The following is a 16,581-nucleotide window of genomic DNA, read 5'->3' as shown; positions in this document are numbered from 1 at the left end:
GGTTCTGATGCTGATAAGATATGAAGTTACACAACAGAACCAGAACCCCTTGATACAAGTATTTGTGGGAGGGAAATCATTTTTTCTATTGTATGCAGACAGCTACTCATCTTTCTTCAACATTACATCTTCTTTTTTATGCTTCATCAGAGCACATAGCAGTGTTTCTTCCTGCTTACTTCTACACTTACAGGCAGGTCACAAGTACAAATTCTGGCTTCTCTGAAGAAAGAAAGCAAACTTCTGTTCAAATGCCATAGTCAGCAGTGGGGAATGAAAAAGTCAGAGCTGCAGCAGAACCATTGTGGAGTTTTCAACATTGGGCAGTTTTTATGACCAGCAATGGTCTGCAATGGCTTAAGGCTCCTTCCTTTCTAGGAGCTGGCGCCTGGAAACAAAGTCCAGGAAATTCAACTGCCAAAAGTGACTTGCAAAAACTCAGAGGTGAGCAAATGGAGAGCTAAATCAAGAAAAAATGGCACCTTGCTTTGGCACTAGAGTCTCGTAAGATAAAATTATTAAAATTTCAGCTGTGAGTTTATGTTACTGTGGACATACTTGTTATGGGACTGTCCTTGAGTTTAGTTCCAAAAGTAATCGAGATTTCATTAAAACCTCTAGGTAAGTCTGAAAGTGTCACAAGACTTTCTACCTCAAGCTGGTCCCATAAGAAGTGCTCCCCCTGTATTATTTAAAAATTTTATATGTTTTACATTCATAAACAATTGCTATTTTTAATTTATTTTTTAAAGATTGGTTATCTTAATAATTCCATTATTTTTGTATAAAAGGAGCAATATTCAGCCAACTAAATTACATGAAAACCACAGTAATTCCCAGGGAGCAGGGATCATGGCTCCTCTGATTGTACAAGATCTTAGGAAGAAGATACTTTTGAGTTAATAAACTTTGACTTGCATGTTCAAATGCTTCCAGAATTCATGTGAACAGGAATTAGCCCAAGCTCAAGGTAACAAGATCCTGTCCAATATTTGCAATCCTGTGTTTTTTTCAAATCAAAGGCATACAAGCAGATGGTAAGTTGAATTTTATTTGGTCCACAAGAAAATATTTTCCACAAAAAATATTGTAAAAATATATTGTAGTGTGTTTTATTTGGGAATACTGATGTGCCTTAGTCCAGAAATGTCAACTGTACAAAGTTGTGCTGCAGTTAATTTTTTGAACCATTATTAGAATATCAAGTCAGTCACATCATACCCACTCAGATTAATCTTGTTTCCTGGAGAAAATATAAAGCAAATGTATTTTTAACTCCTAAATAGAAGTAAACAGTTTTGCAGAGTATGCCAGTCCCAAACTGGAGTGCCTTTATTACACAAAATGAAGTCAAAGAATCAAAGGTAACTTAGCTGGAAACTCACTGTCAGTGGCTCTAAAACTCTAGCACAGCTTAGCATAAATTTATTTTGGTGAAGAAGTCTTTATTTTTACAATTTATTAGTATTGTGCCTATTAAATGTACATACAGCAGAGCTCTGGGGAGTTATCTCCCTCCATCTCTTACCACACTGTAGCACTGCACAGATTTATTTTCTATTAAGGGTAAGTGCATTATTTATAAGGACAGCATCCTGTAAAAGAGATGATTTTCCTGGTGAGAAGCCATCTCCCTGTTGTTTGCTTTCCATTTGCTGTGTGCCTTCCCTGAAGTGCCAGTGTCATGGAAAGCATCCTAAAGCAGCTGGAATTGGAGTGCCAGTGTCATGGAAAGCATCCTAAAGCAGCTGGAATTGGAGTGCCAGTGTCATGGAAAGCATCCTAAAGCAGCTGGAATTGCACTTGGGCCACTCTGGAGCTGCTGGAATCTTCAGGCACCAGCGAGGGCAGAGGTTGGTGGCTGCAGGTGAGGGACTGGCTGGGCCACCAAGCAGCTGGTGCTGAGTCACCCCGGGGGCAGCTGTGGGGCAGGCAGGGCAGCCACCCCACAGGGTAGCAGCCACCCCACAGGGCAGCAGCCACCCCACAGGGCAGCAGTCCCAGGGGCACGTTCAGGTGCCTGGGTGACCCCTCTTCTGGGAAATGCCAAGTGATGGTCACAGGGGATGCTCTGGTGGAACCTCAGCTGTGCTGTAACTCTCTCTGCCTGCTGTTGGACTGTGCAGTGGCAGCCTGCCAGCTGGGAGCTGCTCTCAGAAGGGCATCTGATATTCCTGAAGAGTTGCAGGTGCTAAGGCTACACCCAGAGGAAGGATTTGAGACGTGGCAACAGGAAGCACTGCAGCACCTCACTGCCTGTGAGTGCCTTGTACAAGGGCCAGGGCAGACCCACCTCAGGGTGCTCTGACAGCGAGTGCAGCTTTCTGCCTGCCCCTCACCTGCCTGGCCAACAATGGCTGTGCAGCTTTGGCTTTTTAATTTTATTTTCTATGGTTAGCAGTGTTCACATTCTCAAGCCCACACTCGTGTTAGAAAGTTTGGCCCTTTTTTTTATTTTTTGTAATAAAGCTTTATTTTAGCTCTAATAAGAATATTAATATTTTTTAATACTGAGGTTAAGCAATATCCAATTGATATGTACTGACTTGATTAGTGTTTTGGCTTTGCTTTCTAACTCCCACTAATATATGGAGGTATTTTAGAGTAAACAGTATGATTAAATATGTGCTGTAGAATTTGAAGGAGTGTCACTTATCAGGAGAATTTAAGTGAACCATAAAACCTTAGTCCCACTTTGCAAATGGCTTTGAAGACAACCACGTAACTTCAAAGAGGACGACATTACAGCATAAGCTGATTTTGTTCCCTTTTCCAGCACAAGCCTGAGAACAGCCTTAATAGCAGGTCACTGGGAATCCAGTCTGGTCCCTGGGATTTAATGGCAGCCTTGTGCTGTGTCACAGAGAAGCATTTTTCACCCTCCATTCCTGATAAAACCACTTCCCCATATAGGTGAATTTCAAATACCTAACATTTGCAAAACAGCTCAAATCATAGACTGTCTTTCTACAGCATTTGACATGGTCCTCTTTCTGCTTGCTTCCCATTGCTTGAAAAATCATGCTTTGGATCATTTACTAGAACTATGTGTACCTTGTAAAAATAGTAACAGCTTTAGCCAGTATGGAAAGCATTTCTCTATAAAATGAAAACAAAATGGAAAACATTTTGATCTAGGAAAAAGAACTATGTCTTTTCTACTGGGCATCACAGAGAAAGGAACAAACAAGTGGTAAAAGCCAAGCTGTTAGAAGGCCTTCACTTTGTATAAAACATCAGCCACACTGTACCTTTGGGATGAATGCAACAATCCATCGGTGTCCTGATGTGTGTGTGGTGCACTGTGAGTGCAGTGGGTCAGGCTGTGAGCCCTGGGCAAGCAGGGAGCTGTGTGGGGATGCCCTGGGGAGAAATGCAGCCCCTGAGCTTTGGCCTAAGGCTTGGTCCCCAACTCTGCACTCAGGGCACTGCTCAGGGCTGGGGCTCCTGTGGCTCCTGCTGGCACTGCCATGGACAGGTTTTCCCATGGGGAAGCAGCAGCCTGCAGAAGCTGAAGGAAGGTGTCCTACCCCAAGGGTGGTGCTACAGAGTGGAATTGCAGTGTAATGCAGGCAGAGCTGCCGTGAGGCAAACTGTCCTAAAGCACTGCCACACCTCTGAAGGTTCCTTTCACTGGTTACCAGCAGCAGTGTTTGCACATCTCTCTGGGCTACAGTAAAACAACAAAACCAAATCCTTCCAAACTGGCACCCTAACACAAAAAAACCCCAAACAAAACCAAAACCAAAAAACCAAACAGCTTTGGTCTGAACACAGCACCAGATGTCATTAACCTATCTTACTGCAGGGTTTTAGAGACAAGCTCTCAAGCATTTACAGAAGCATCTGTTAATGATAATGCACTGCTTATCGACACTGGCACGTTTCTCACTGGTTCACTTCAATGGCAGGTGAAGAGCATCATCATCCAAATGGCTCCCTAAATACTACTGGGGTTTGCAAAGCACCTCCCATCACCTTCATTATTTTGTGATTTTACAGATTTGGTTAGGTCACAGAATCAAAAGTAAAATTTATGATAGCAGTAACCTTTGCTACATGCACACCTTGATTTCACTTCAGCAAAACGCAGACAAATCACCAAGCACAGAGAGTTCATCTCACCTACAGACAGACCACTGATCTTTTATGCAGAACACAGAAATAATCCACGTTTTGTCCTCTGTGGCAGTGCTTGCAGAGGTGCAGGGCAGCCACAGTCTTTTCATCCTCCTTTTAACGCTGATTTTGCTCACATCCAACACATACGAAGACAGAGTACACTCAACACATTGCTGACAAGGAGTGACACTTGATGGACAGGTTCTACTGCGATCCAAGTGGTTTGTTAGCAATCTAGGCTGAAAGGCAGATTTCTCAGGCTCTCCCTGCAGACACCTCCCCACGGCGGTGCCCAGGGGACAGCAGGGGCTGTGCTGGCAGGAGGCTCAGGGCACGTCGCTCTCGATGAAGGGGATGTCGCTGTACTTGCTCTCGGTCACCGCCCACTGCTTGACCGCCTGCTCCAGGATCTCCCGGGAGAGCCGGTGCGCGTAGTCCAGCACGGCGGCGCTCGAGGGGCCCTTCTCCTCCGCCTGCACCGCCAGCAGCGACGACTTCTCCCCGGCACAGCCCTCGCCGCCTGCCCCGATCCGCTCATCCTGCACGGCGCTGGAACCTTGGAAGGCAGCCTTGGATTTGATGCATCCCATGGTACATTGGAAAATGCAGCCGCAAAAGTCAGTTCAGCAGCATGCTTGGATAACCTGGAAGCGGTTCCCTTGTTCGGTGCGGCGTCGCTGCTTCTTGCCGGTGGCTCCAGTTATTTTCAAAGAACAGGACATCTCCTTTTGTGCTTCTTCTGAGGAAATCTGTCAAAACAGTGTTTCATATAAAGGCAATAAATACGTTACCGTTCTCAGTGAGCTCAAAGGAAACGTAAATTCACTACAGGCGCTTGGAGAAGCGGCTTAAGTAAATCTCTGCCCAGCATGCGTAAAATGTTTTTATCGGTAACAACCATCTACTACAAGTAGGCAAAGTTTGACCTGAATTCATGCTGCCTTTGAATGCAATTCCCAGTACGGGATGTAGGCCATCCAGGAATGTAAAATCTTATAAAAAAGATAAAGTCTGTTTCTTCCAAGCTGACAATGCGTTACCTTTCTCCTGAAACTGCAAACAAATGCTGTTTCTCTCCAGGGACTGGTGCTGCTGGAAATAAACACTAAAACCACCCCAGAGCAGCACCACACAACCACCATAGCCAGAGTCCAATGTCATGGCTGTCACACGCCCTCTGGGCACAATGACACTAATTCCCAGTGTCATTCTGCTGTTGCTGAAGGAGGCTGGAGCAGGGCAGCCACCAGAAGGTATTCACAAGGAACAAGAGCTGTTTTTTTTTTTTTCCCTGGAGAGGGTAGGCAAAGCAGCAGCAGCCTGCTGTGATCAAGGCAGTTCCAACAGAGCCAGAGCACCATTCTCACTAGAGCAGGACGACTTTACACCCAGAGAAGGGAAAGTGACCAACAAACCACCTGGCAGAGTCCTTTTCAAGCCCTCAAGATCCAGAATTGGTCAACTCCAAATATGGGTTTTTGTTTACTGGCCTACAAAGCTGTTTCTGGGGCTACTTCCTCTCAGGCAAAGCAGAATCTCACGCTACGCCTGACTTTGCCTGGCATGCGCTTACCCACTTATCAGAGTTAACAGACTGCCAGCCAAAATAAAGACTGCACAGCACAGAAACCAACTGTTCCCTGAAGCTTCACCCAATGACGTTGTACTAAGGTCAGCCAAAGTTAAAGATTTTTGTAAATAGCCTTTGAAAACACAATCATGGCAAAGATGTTAAGCCTTATTTATTTCCTTTATACAGTGGAGGAAATAGGTGCTCCAATCCAGTAACCTGATCACAGTCAAATATTTGCAGAGGAAGTCAATCCCATTTGAAGGCAAATGGTGCTTCACAGGTAGGATGGGACTTCCCCAGTCTAGCAGTTGCCTCAGGAGAACCAGATCCCTGGGACAAGCTCCTGTCCTCTCTTTGCTGCTTCATAAAAATCACTGCTACCTGTTTTAGGGCAGCAGCACAGAAGGAGTGGCTGGCACTCCTGGCGGGAAGTCAGCCCTAAAGGGCTCCAGAAACCACCAAGTCCACACAAACAGTGCCACACCTCTGGCTGTGTAGCAGGACATTTCAGCACTGTAGAGGAAGGTTTGCAGACCAGCTCAGTGCAGTCCAGTGAGTCTCTTTGTGCACACTGACCTGTGCAGCACGTGCCCAGTGCTCTGGGACGGGCACTGTAGTCCACAGGCCTGGAACACAAACCCTGCTGCCAAGGTCTGACTTCTACCTGCAGTTTTACCCAACACAGAGGAGAGCCAAGCTATGAGATTTTTATTTCAATATCTCATCATTAAATGTGTAAAGACTGGATGGATAACTTGTTATTAGATGAGTTAACAGCAGGATTCCCTTATTACACAAAAAAGTACATTTATCCCTATGTCTATACCCATGTCTGTCCATAACATACACTGATCAAACTTACCATGCCTCCAGACCAGAGGCCAAGGAGAGGCCTGAAAGCAATTCAGGCAGCTGAATAATTCAAAGCTTTAATAGTAATATCTTGTGCATGTCTAATTTCCATATTTACCATCAATAAAACATTAATACTAATCACTTCCACTTGCTTTTCTGGACAAATCTGTAGATCCAAGAACATGGTAAAGAATCACTGGCAGCAGGTACCATCCAGCACTGCTGATGCCTGAAAGCTGCAGTCTTGATCCAGCCAAGGTAATAGGTAATACACAGCTGCAGTGTATTTTTATCAGAGTTTATCCTTGACACTTTCCTTAAAATAGACTTTTCAGATTTGGATGTTTTTATCCAAGTCTGGAGCTATAGTTTTCCTTTTTTTTTTTTTTTAAGTTTTTTAAATGGAGGTCTGTTAAATAGAAGCTATCTTTAGTTAGGATTTTATCATTGCTTTAATGTTTCCCATGTGCAGGTGGAGATTTCTGTTAGGGGACACCAGCAGATGAGTTAGTGTCTAATGGAAAGGACAGAATGGAGTAGAGGAGGATAAACTTCTCCTTAAAGCAGGTAGGGAGAAATTCCCTAAGGTGAGCATCTTCCTCTGCAGAACTCACCACCTCTGCCTCTTCACCTGGGCCAAGCCAAACGTTCCTGGGACTGTCCTACACAGAGAACAGGTGGCTCTGAAGCTTGCAGACAGCAAGGCAATTTACAATACAATTCAACTGTTCCAAATCAGCTGAGCTTCAAAGCCAAGTTATGGACCCTAGTTTAAATTCTTGCCTGTTGCTCATTTCATTCTTTACACAGCTCAGTACTTTCCAAGTCACTGCAGTGAGTGTTACAGTGCCTGGTCTACTGGAGTTAATAATTGTTGGCACAGAAATAATTGCAAATGAAGCTGCCCTCAACCTTCTGGCTGCTTCCTTGTTTTGCTGACAGCCCTTGCCTGCACACACACGGTGAAATGCAGTTTAAATCCTCTCTGCCTAACTCATCTCCAGAGTGTTAAGTTCTGGCAGATTTTAACATCTCTACCTTTCCTCACAACGCTCATACCCTGAGAGGGAAAAACCCAACAAATCAGAGCAGCTCATTTTACTCCCTTGCTGCATCCTGTAACTGCACAAGGCCAAACTGTGTGACAGGAGCCTGCTTCTGTCAGTGCCCAAGTCCTGCTCTGTGCCCAGCTGTGCCTCAGACATCCCTGCATGGATGGTTTGGGGCTCAGGCCAAGGGCTCTGCAGTTCCTCACGTGACAAAGCCGCTGGGCTTAGCTGGAGCCAGGGTCAGCGAGCTCTGCTTGCTCTGCTCACCCTCAAGCAGGAGCTACAGCAGCACCATCAGAAACCAGAACTCATCTTCTCCTTTTAGAGACAGATTTTACAGTAGGTGAAATGCTGATTTATTCATCTGAAAAATATAGGCTACTAGTTGTGCTCCATTTTACTGGATGCACAGTCAAAATGTTTTTAAATGCTTCATTTAACTTCAGCACAACACTGTGCATGACTTTAATGGAAGTCTTGAAAACAATCAATTCCATATTGGAATTGGAAGTTCCCAAGGATAAGTTCAGATGTTTTTTCACCTAATACTTTATTTACTGTGGTAATACTAGGAGAGAGAAAATTTTGAGGGGGTGGTAGCTGAACTCAGCAGGCACACTAGGGTTAAGCAGTCTCTTTGCCAGCCTGGCAAAGTGTTTCCTGCCAAGGTAAATTCATTTCTAACTACTGAAGGAAACAAAAAAATTGGTGAAAGGATGCCTGCAATTCACTATTAGACAATATGAAATAGAGGAAGAAAGCATTAATCACATAACTGCCATTTAAAAAAAAACAAATAGGATTTTTAAAAGCATTAAAATTCTCAATAAAAATAACTGCAAAAAGGTAAATGTGCAATATCAAAAATTAAGGGTTTCACTGGCCTCTGGAATACACCAGCATAAGATGAAAACAGGCAGAAGAGCAAGCATTTTGCTGTTATGCAACATCTGTAGCCATCATAAGCAGGTAAGTTCCTGCTATCATCTACACGTTTTCCATCCATGAGAACCTCAGGAAAAAACCTTGAAGTTCAATATAACGCTATAAGAAACTGCTTTCTACAACACCTTATGTCACAGCAGTCACCAGATTAAAAATAAGCCAAAGTTTTCAAAACAGCTTCAAAATGTGCAGCCTTACCCAGCTGAAGGCAGCAAGTAATTCCTGCTGTGACAGAGCCAAACTTTTTGGTTCAAATATGATTCCTCCTCCAGCAGGGAGCCTTTCAGCTTTCCCCTGGGTACCTGCAGGAGAAGCTCAGAGTGCCACTTACCAGAACCACGTCTGCTTCTAACAGGTTGTCCCCTCGTCCCCAGGAGAGCACAGACAGCTTCACCTCTGGGACTCTGCAAAGGGAACCCAGGAACAGAGCTTAGCACCCTCCAGGGTGTCAGGGGTGCACAACATCCACCAGCAAGGTGATGAATCTGTAGTGCTGGCCTTGCACAAGGCTGCCTGCCTTTTCTCTCAGAACTTGACTTTGACAAAGGTAAAAGGATGATACAGCACTTAATAAATTAGATTGAATGACAGGCTGCAACAATTTATACACAGCACCTAATGCTGGGCTCAGAGTGGGGCCACTGCTTGGGCAAGTGGCTCCTGACCATATCTAGGATGCCAACCTCCTCCCACAGCAAGGCCAGGTCAGGGGCATTTCAGCAAGGATATGGGAAGGGTATTGTGCCCTATCTGTTGCCTAACCTCAAAAGTTCTCTCTTGTTTTCCCTTCTCCCTCTCAAAGCTTCTACTGAGACCTGGATCATCCAAGGACTCAGGGAGAACAGTCAGACAATGCCAGTGCTGCCATTAGCATGGAAACAATAAACTCTAGAATGAAGGTATTCAAACCTGGAGTTTGGGCAGGTGACCTACCTGCAGAGATAACCAAACAGCACTCGGGCATCTGCACCTCTGAACTGCACCCAAACACTATAAATATTCACACTCTCCATGTATAACAGAGAGGGAACCCAGAACACCCCTCTCCCTACCAAGGTGGGCTCAGGAGCACTTGTGGCACTGGCCCTTGGATCCTCTCAGCTGTGAGCAGAGCAGCAGCTCATAACTGGCAAAGGCATGAATCATTCACTCAGTGCTCAGCATCCCCTCCATCCCTGCAGGACTCTCAGCTCCCTGTGCAAAGCAGCCCCAGGCAGAGGCTTCCAGAGCAGTCCAACCCACCAGGCCTTCAGTTCTGCTCTCCTGAACATCCAGCTTCTTGCAAATCCTACACAGGAGATGCACTGCCTGACATTTATTAGAACAACTCATCATAGGAAAAGGAAGTTTTAAACAGCTACAGTTACTTTAAGACAAGCACAATACCAAAGATTCTGCTGCCTCAGGCAATCACTGATACCCAAATATCCCAAAACAGCTCAGGACATGAAAAGCACAAATGGAGCTCTCATTGCTCTCAGAGCCATCCCCTCCCTCTCCTGTCGCTTAGTGCCAACAAGAGATAAGAGCTACAGATTGGAAAAGGCTGCATGCAGCAACTGCAAACAACTGCTGTGCAGGATTAGCATGGAAGGGAAAGTCTCCTGGTTATCTCAAGGAAAGTCCAGGAATTTCAAAGGCTTGGGTTTTTGCCTCTCCATGGCCAGAATTGATAAAGCCTTTCCAGGCTTCTAAGCCAGTTTCTAAATGAATGGGAGAATAATACATTTGCTTTTCCAAATCAGGCAGACCTCTAGTTTACTTTAACAGGTTTTTCAATAAGAGCACAGCTGATGACAGAATCATAAATTTGGTTTGGTTGGAAAAGGCCTTTCAGATCAAGTCCTAGCATTATCCCAGCAGTGCCACGTCCACAGCTAAAACTTGTCCCTAAGGGCCACATCTGCACATCCTGGGCATCCTCTCAGTGAAGAATCTTTGCTAATACCCAACCTAAACATCTCCTGGCACAACCTGAGGTAATTTTGTCTGGATCTATTGCTTGTTACCTGAGAGAAGAGACTGAGCCCCACCTGCCTACAACCTCCTTTGTCAGAGTAGTGAGTTATTTAATGGAAGCAATTTCCATGTCAAATTTCATCTCTCAAGCACTTTAGCAATGCAGTTAAGGAACACGAAAATCTTCAAACTAGAGGGAAAAACAAGAGAGAATAAAATATTTCTTTTTATTTCACTTTATGATTTACATGCACAGCGCAAGTGAGGTGTTTTTGCTGCTAAATAGTACAACTGTGTCAATGTGAGTTTTTATGCTGACAAACTCTGGAACTCTAAAAGTAGCACTGACTTAAAATAAAAATTAAAAAAGGCAAAAGCCCCCATAAAATCAAGAAACAGTCTGACCCCTCCTCAAGACACACAACCACAGAAACCAGGAACAAAAACAAGTGCTTTCTGCACTGTTCTAGCAATCTTACCCAAGCTTTGGGAAGCAGCAAACCAAGATGAAATACCAAAAGAAGCCTTTGAGTGAAAATACCAGTAGTTCAGAGAACGGCAATGCCAGTAGGTACAGCCCTCAGCAGCCACAGTGTTATTCCTCATGCAGGAAGAAGTCTTGTTAAAAGCAAAGAACACTGTGTGCTTGGTAGCTGTCTAATTTCATGAAAGTAAAACTGTACCCAGTCGGCCTGTCCTGAAATCCTCCCTCCAGTGCAGCAGTTTATTCACCAGAGCTGCACACACTGTGTGAGTGCCCCTGCCCAACAACACAGCTCAGGGGGCAGCCCAAAGGCCATGGGAGAACAGGATGCTAAAAACCTCTTACAGGTTCTGTTCATATTTTACCTCAGCTGCTTGTCCAAACAGCTGTATAGGCTGCTGTTAGTCCAAATTTGGACAGAAATGCTTACAATGTATGGATGGATTTTCCCCAATGTCTCAGAACACATGCATGTACCAGTACAGACTCTGCCATGGACAAGAGGGAACATTAATTTAACTACCCCCCCGGGAGCAGGAGAAGGATGCCTACCATTGATGGAAGCCTGTTTTCTAGATGGGTAACAGTGAACCAATGGATTTCCTTAGCAAGAAAGGCCTTGGAGTGAGGCTGGAGAAGAAAGGGCATGAAGAAGATTCAAGGCTTCTCAGAAACTCCATCTGCAGGAAGTTTAGTCAAGGTTTAAGGAACCCAACTACAGAAACTATAGAGGAATGCCTTTGGAAGGGAAAGCTAATAGTGATAGAGGAGATCCAAAGTTCTCCAAGATCCCAAATACAAAATAATGCTCAAAACTGGTAAGTGAACAGAAACAAAATACCAGAAACAAAGTTTTTGATCTATATGTACAGCTTTTTCCTTGTCCTGCATCACACCAAACGATGCAGGTCCAACACTTCTTTCAGCAAAGCCCACAGCTCTTGTAATTATCAGCCCTTCCTATCTGTTCTAGCTGCAAATCCACGGTCTAGAGACCATCCCCACAGCAGGGGAAAACACAAAGCACACCAGCAAAGGTGTCAGAGACACTGGCCAAGTCCTACACTGAGGTCAGACTGCTGTAAGGCACAGCCTTGGGCCCAGACAGAGCAGCCTCGTGGTTTATTACAATGCTGCAACACTGTAACCAACTAGAGTGGAAACAGGAATTTTCCTACATATACCACAAAACTTCATCCCAACAACTCCATTATGCAGTCACAGCCTCCCTAGCAACAGTCCTCTTCAGGACCACATTGAGACATTGAGCTGCTAACTCTGAGACTAAGGCTCAGGATCCAGCCTGGTTTGTAAAGGTGCATTACTGTCCTCCACAGGTGCCTGGCAGAGACAGAGCTGCAGACAATGAAAAGGGATGCACAAATCCTTACGAGCAAGAAAAGCCCCTCCTGCAGCTCTTGCTGGCTGCTGCCCAGCCTGGGGATCCTGCCAGCAGGAGCTGAGGAGCAGCAGCAGCAGCGAGAGCAGCCGATCGGTGTCTCAGGCTGACAGGGTCGGGCTTCATTGTAGTGGCTGTCACAAGATTCAACCACGAACATATGGAGCTGCAGAGCATAAGGTATGAATGAGGGACACTGCCTGCCTTTGTGACAGCCTCAGGAAGCTGAAGGCTCCACTGGAGTAACAAAAATGAAAGTCAGAAGGAAGGAGACGGTCAAGATCTGCCCAAGATGAACCACAGAAGAGCACAATAAAGGCAGCACACAAGCCCATTCTGTTCTTTAATCTCCAAAAGCCCATTATAAAAAGGGAAATGGGAATTAGTAAAGCACCAGGAAAGCCATCTTTCCACATCTCACATAGGAAGGCACAAGAAAACACAGCCCCACATTTTAAGTCACAACTATGTTACCACTGACTCACACAAACTAAGGAGTAAGAGGACAAAGTGAGGGGCAAACAACCAGATGCTCCAGCTGCACAAAAGCTGCCCCGAATTGCAACAAAGAACTATGTCAGCCTTAAAAAACACTCTGTCTCACGGCTCTCCCCCGGTATTTGTTTCCTTGAATTCCACCCCTCCTGATGTGCCAGCTCCTGCTCCCAGCATTGCCGCCTTCGCGCCTGGCAGCGGGAAGGGCCGGGAGCCAGGCGAGGCAGCCGTGCCCGCACAGCCTGGCACCGCTGCCAGCCCTGTCCCCCGGACCCTGCCCACGGAAACGCCTTGTCCCCAGGGACAGGAGCGTCCCGAGGCTCTGCCCAACCCCTCGGGCAACTTGTACCAACCAAGGTGATTTTAAAGGAAGAATGTGCCCAGCAGAACGTGATGTTCACAAGAAAACTAATTTGTATGTACTTAAAGGTTAAAAATGCCACTTTGTTAAGCCTACAGGATAAATCTCTGCATTTTTTCCTTTTTTAAAATGACTATATTTAGAAACCTAATTTGGACTGCTAATTACTGAACTATGAGAAAGCATAAAATATTTCTAAACGTTAAAGAATGTTTGCTATGATGGGTCTTGCATTATTAAATCTGTATTTTATAACACGCCAGATGAACGTAACCTGCTCTGTATAAGAGTCAGTGTGGAAGCCTGGAAAGATGCTCGTGGCAAAGCAGGGGCTGACAGACCCTCACATCACCTCGGCCGGCAAACACAGCAGCCGGAACAGCGCTTGGAGAGAACCAGGCACGCCGTTCACCTTCCCACTCCGCATCTCTCACCGCTGTCCGTAGCACCACCTTTCCTCAGGGTGCCCAGCGGGAGCGGCACCTCCGCTTTGCTCAGTTCGGAGGAGTCGGCGGGCGGCTCCTCGCAGCGAGAGGACGGGAGGAGCAGGGCAGCAGCACCGCCGGCTGTCCTGGCAGACCCCAGCTCAGAGCCCGGCTCCGTCGCCCCGCTCCCCGAGGCCAGCGCTGCCCACGGCCCCGCGGTGCGGCCGCGCATCCCCGCTCCCTCCCTCCCGGCCCCGGCGCGGCTCGGGCCGATGGAGCCGGGCACATACCGGCGCGGCGGGGCGGTGTCCGTGCGAGCAGCGTGCTGGAAGCGTGGCCCCGCCGCGCACGGTCCCCGGCCGCCGGGCTGCCCCTTCCTCCGGCGGTGCCCGCGGGATCCGGCCCTCGTCCCACCGACGCCGCCGCCTCCTGCGGGCTCCTGCGCGGCAAAGACGCAAACCCACCGTCAAAGTCCATGCTGGAGCGCTCCCGGCCCCGCCCGGCCCCGCGGCGCTCGCACAGGTAGCGCCGGGAGGGCCCCGCGCCCGCCGCCGCTCCCGCCGCTCCGCCGGGCGCTCCCCGCCCTCCCCGGGGCGGCGGCGGCGGCGGGGCCGGGCGGGGCCGGGGGCGGGAGCGCCGCCGAGCCCGGAGCGGCGGTGCCGCGGCCCCGACCCGGCCCCCGCCGGCACCTGAGCCCGGCCCGCAGCCCCCGAGCGCCCCCGGCCTCGGAGCTCCCGCCCCGCCCCAGCGCCGGCACCGGCCCTGCCATTTAAAATAAGGGAAAAGGGGAAAATCACCCAGGCAGGAAAGGCGCCGCTCATTGGCTTCCCCTCCTTTAAATCCTCCTCCCTCTCTACTCGGCCCTAGTGAGGCACATCTGGAGCGCTGTGTCCAGGTCTGGCCTCCTCGGTACAGAAAACACCAGGAGCTGCTGGAGAGGGTCCTAGCAGAGGGCACAGAGACGATGAGGGATCTGGAGCACTCTCTTACAAGGAGAGACTGCGGGAGCTGGACCAGTTTAGTCTAGAGGAGAAGAGATGGAGAGGGGATCTCATCATTACATATAAATAACTCAAAGACAGGTGCCAAGAGGATGGTGCCAGACTCTTTCCAGTGATGCCCAGCAACAGGGTGAGAAGCAGTGGCCACAAACTAAAACACAACAAGTTCCACCTCAACATGAGGGAGAACTTTATACTGAGGGTGTCAGAGCACTGGAACAGTTTCCCAGTGAAGTTGCAGAGTCTGCTTCTCCAGAGACATTCCAAACCCATCTGGGTGCATTCCTGTGCCCCTGCTCCAGGTGACCCTGCCTTGGCAGGAGGCTGGATGCTCTCCAGAGGCCCCTTCCAACAACCCTAACAGTTCTGTGATATGTGGAAAAGATGTTCAAAGAATGGAGTTGCCATATAAAAGCTTAGGGCCATCACCACTGTGTGTTCCCCTCAGCCCTGGGACAGCTCTGAGGTGCCAGAACACACTGAGCACCAAGGACTGGCGAGATTTAAAGCAAAGAAAACAGTGGAAAAGACTGGGGGAGAGGCCTGGGTAATGCTTCTCTGATTTTATCCTGTCAGGCAGCATCAAATCATGTACCACCACAGAGAAGTATTAATTATACCAAAGTTTTTTAGGAAACACCCCCATTCCAAAGGAAAGCTTCCAGAATGAAAGCTGAGCAAGCTAAAATAGCATTTTCAATTTTTCAAAAATAAAAGCTATGCTAAAAATGAAAACTATTTCGTAAGAGAGGCTGCACACATACCATGGGTAATGCATTCCTGCTTTGGGGGAGTTCTTGACACCCAAACTACTGTACAATACACACGAGCATGCCTGGGCACCCCCTCTGGGAGGCTGTCACAGAGCTCACACCTGGTTGGGGCTGGCAAACAGCACCCCAGGACTCACAGGAGTCCCCTGGCCCTGATGGGGACAAGCCTGGGAACACAAGGCTCATGCTGGGCCTGGCTTGTGCTGTAGGGCTGGGCACTGTGCTCGAGCCCTCACTGCAGTCAGCATTCACTTTCAGTGCCTGTGCTGGGCTCTGGCTAGGTCTCCCATCTATTTAGGCAGGTTTTATAGAATCAGGGAATCATTTAGATTGGAAAGTGTAAAGTTCATTTTTCTCCCGGCTGATTTACGACCAGTGATAGCTCAGGGACGCCACTTGTAAGGTTTTCCGTGCTGTTTAGGTGGCCTGGAAAGGCCCAGGGATGGCCTTGAAGAGCCGACGCTTCAAAGGACGAGGAGAGACTTCTGATCTTGTCTCGGTCTTGGTGTTTATTAATTGTTTATCTAAAAGATTTTCTTTCAGCCCGACAGAGGTCTGCACAGCAGTCAGCCATGGGCACACTCCCGAAGCCCCTGGGCGGTCACTTATCTTTATACCCTAAGTTACGTGTACAATATTTATCATTTCTCCCCAATACCTTCTACCCTTATTAACCGGTGCACTTCTAGTAATAACCAATCCCCAAGTGCCACCACCACCACAGAAGATGGAGGCCAAGAAGAAGAAGAAGAAGGACAGGACACGCCCCAATTCCTCCATCTTACTTCTTTAGACCCCTCTGTACCAAAATCCTAAACCCTGTGTTTTACACTTTAACTAACTTATCCCTTCACCATACACCCAGTGAATTCCTCCCAGTCCTCATACAGGTCTCGTCTCCTGTGTAGGATCAAAGTCCAGCCACCAGACACTTCTGGCAGCATTCCAGGACTCCCGAGCCCCCCAAGGGTGGTCTCGGTCCCTCTGCACCTCCATCCTGAGGTGCTGAGATCCCACAGGAAAGGACCTCCAAGGTCATCAAGTCCAACTGATAACTGGCACTGCCAAGTCCACTACACCACTAAAACATGTCCCTTAGTGCCACACCTATGCAGCTTTTCAATACCTCCAGGGATGGTG

At 47.5% G+C, this 16,581-nt stretch overlaps 1 protein-coding gene across 2 annotated transcripts; it reads right to left on the bottom strand.

The window, feature by feature from the left end:
- Window positions 1–779: 779 nt before the first annotated feature.
- C8H2orf88 (chromosome 8 C2orf88 homolog) lies at window positions 780–14,180 on the bottom strand. Of its 2 annotated transcripts, none has more exons than XM_058809520.1 (2): window positions 13,958–14,180; window positions 780–4,871 (listed from the first exon to the last, which is right to left on the bottom strand). In XM_058809520.1, exon 2 carries the CDS (start codon window positions 4,710–4,712, stop codon window positions 4,449–4,451), a length of 264 nt encoding a protein of 87 aa, XP_058665503.1. In that variant the 5' UTR covers window positions 4,713–4,871; window positions 13,958–14,180; the 3' UTR covers window positions 780–4,448. The 2 variants fall into 2 exon arrangements, with proteins under 2 accessions (XP_058665503.1, XP_058665504.1); XM_058809521.1 differs by lacking the exon at window positions 13,958–14,180 and adding an exon at window positions 8,876–8,956.
- Window positions 14,181–16,581: the final 2,401 nt, after the last annotated feature.

This window comes from Ammospiza caudacuta, chromosome 8 (genome assembly GCF_027887145.1).
Source record: "Ammospiza caudacuta isolate bAmmCau1 chromosome 8, bAmmCau1.pri, whole genome shotgun sequence".
NCBI lineage: Eukaryota > Metazoa > Chordata > Aves > Passeriformes > Passerellidae > Ammospiza > Ammospiza caudacuta.
This window is presented reverse-complemented; position numbering and strand designations above follow the sequence as displayed.

What these genes read in the sequence shown, in the direction of transcription:
- C8H2orf88 (XM_058809520.1), bottom strand. Translation starts at nt 4,712, where the DNA reads ATGGGATGCATCAAATCCAAGGCTGCCTTCCAAGGTTCCAGCGCCGTG.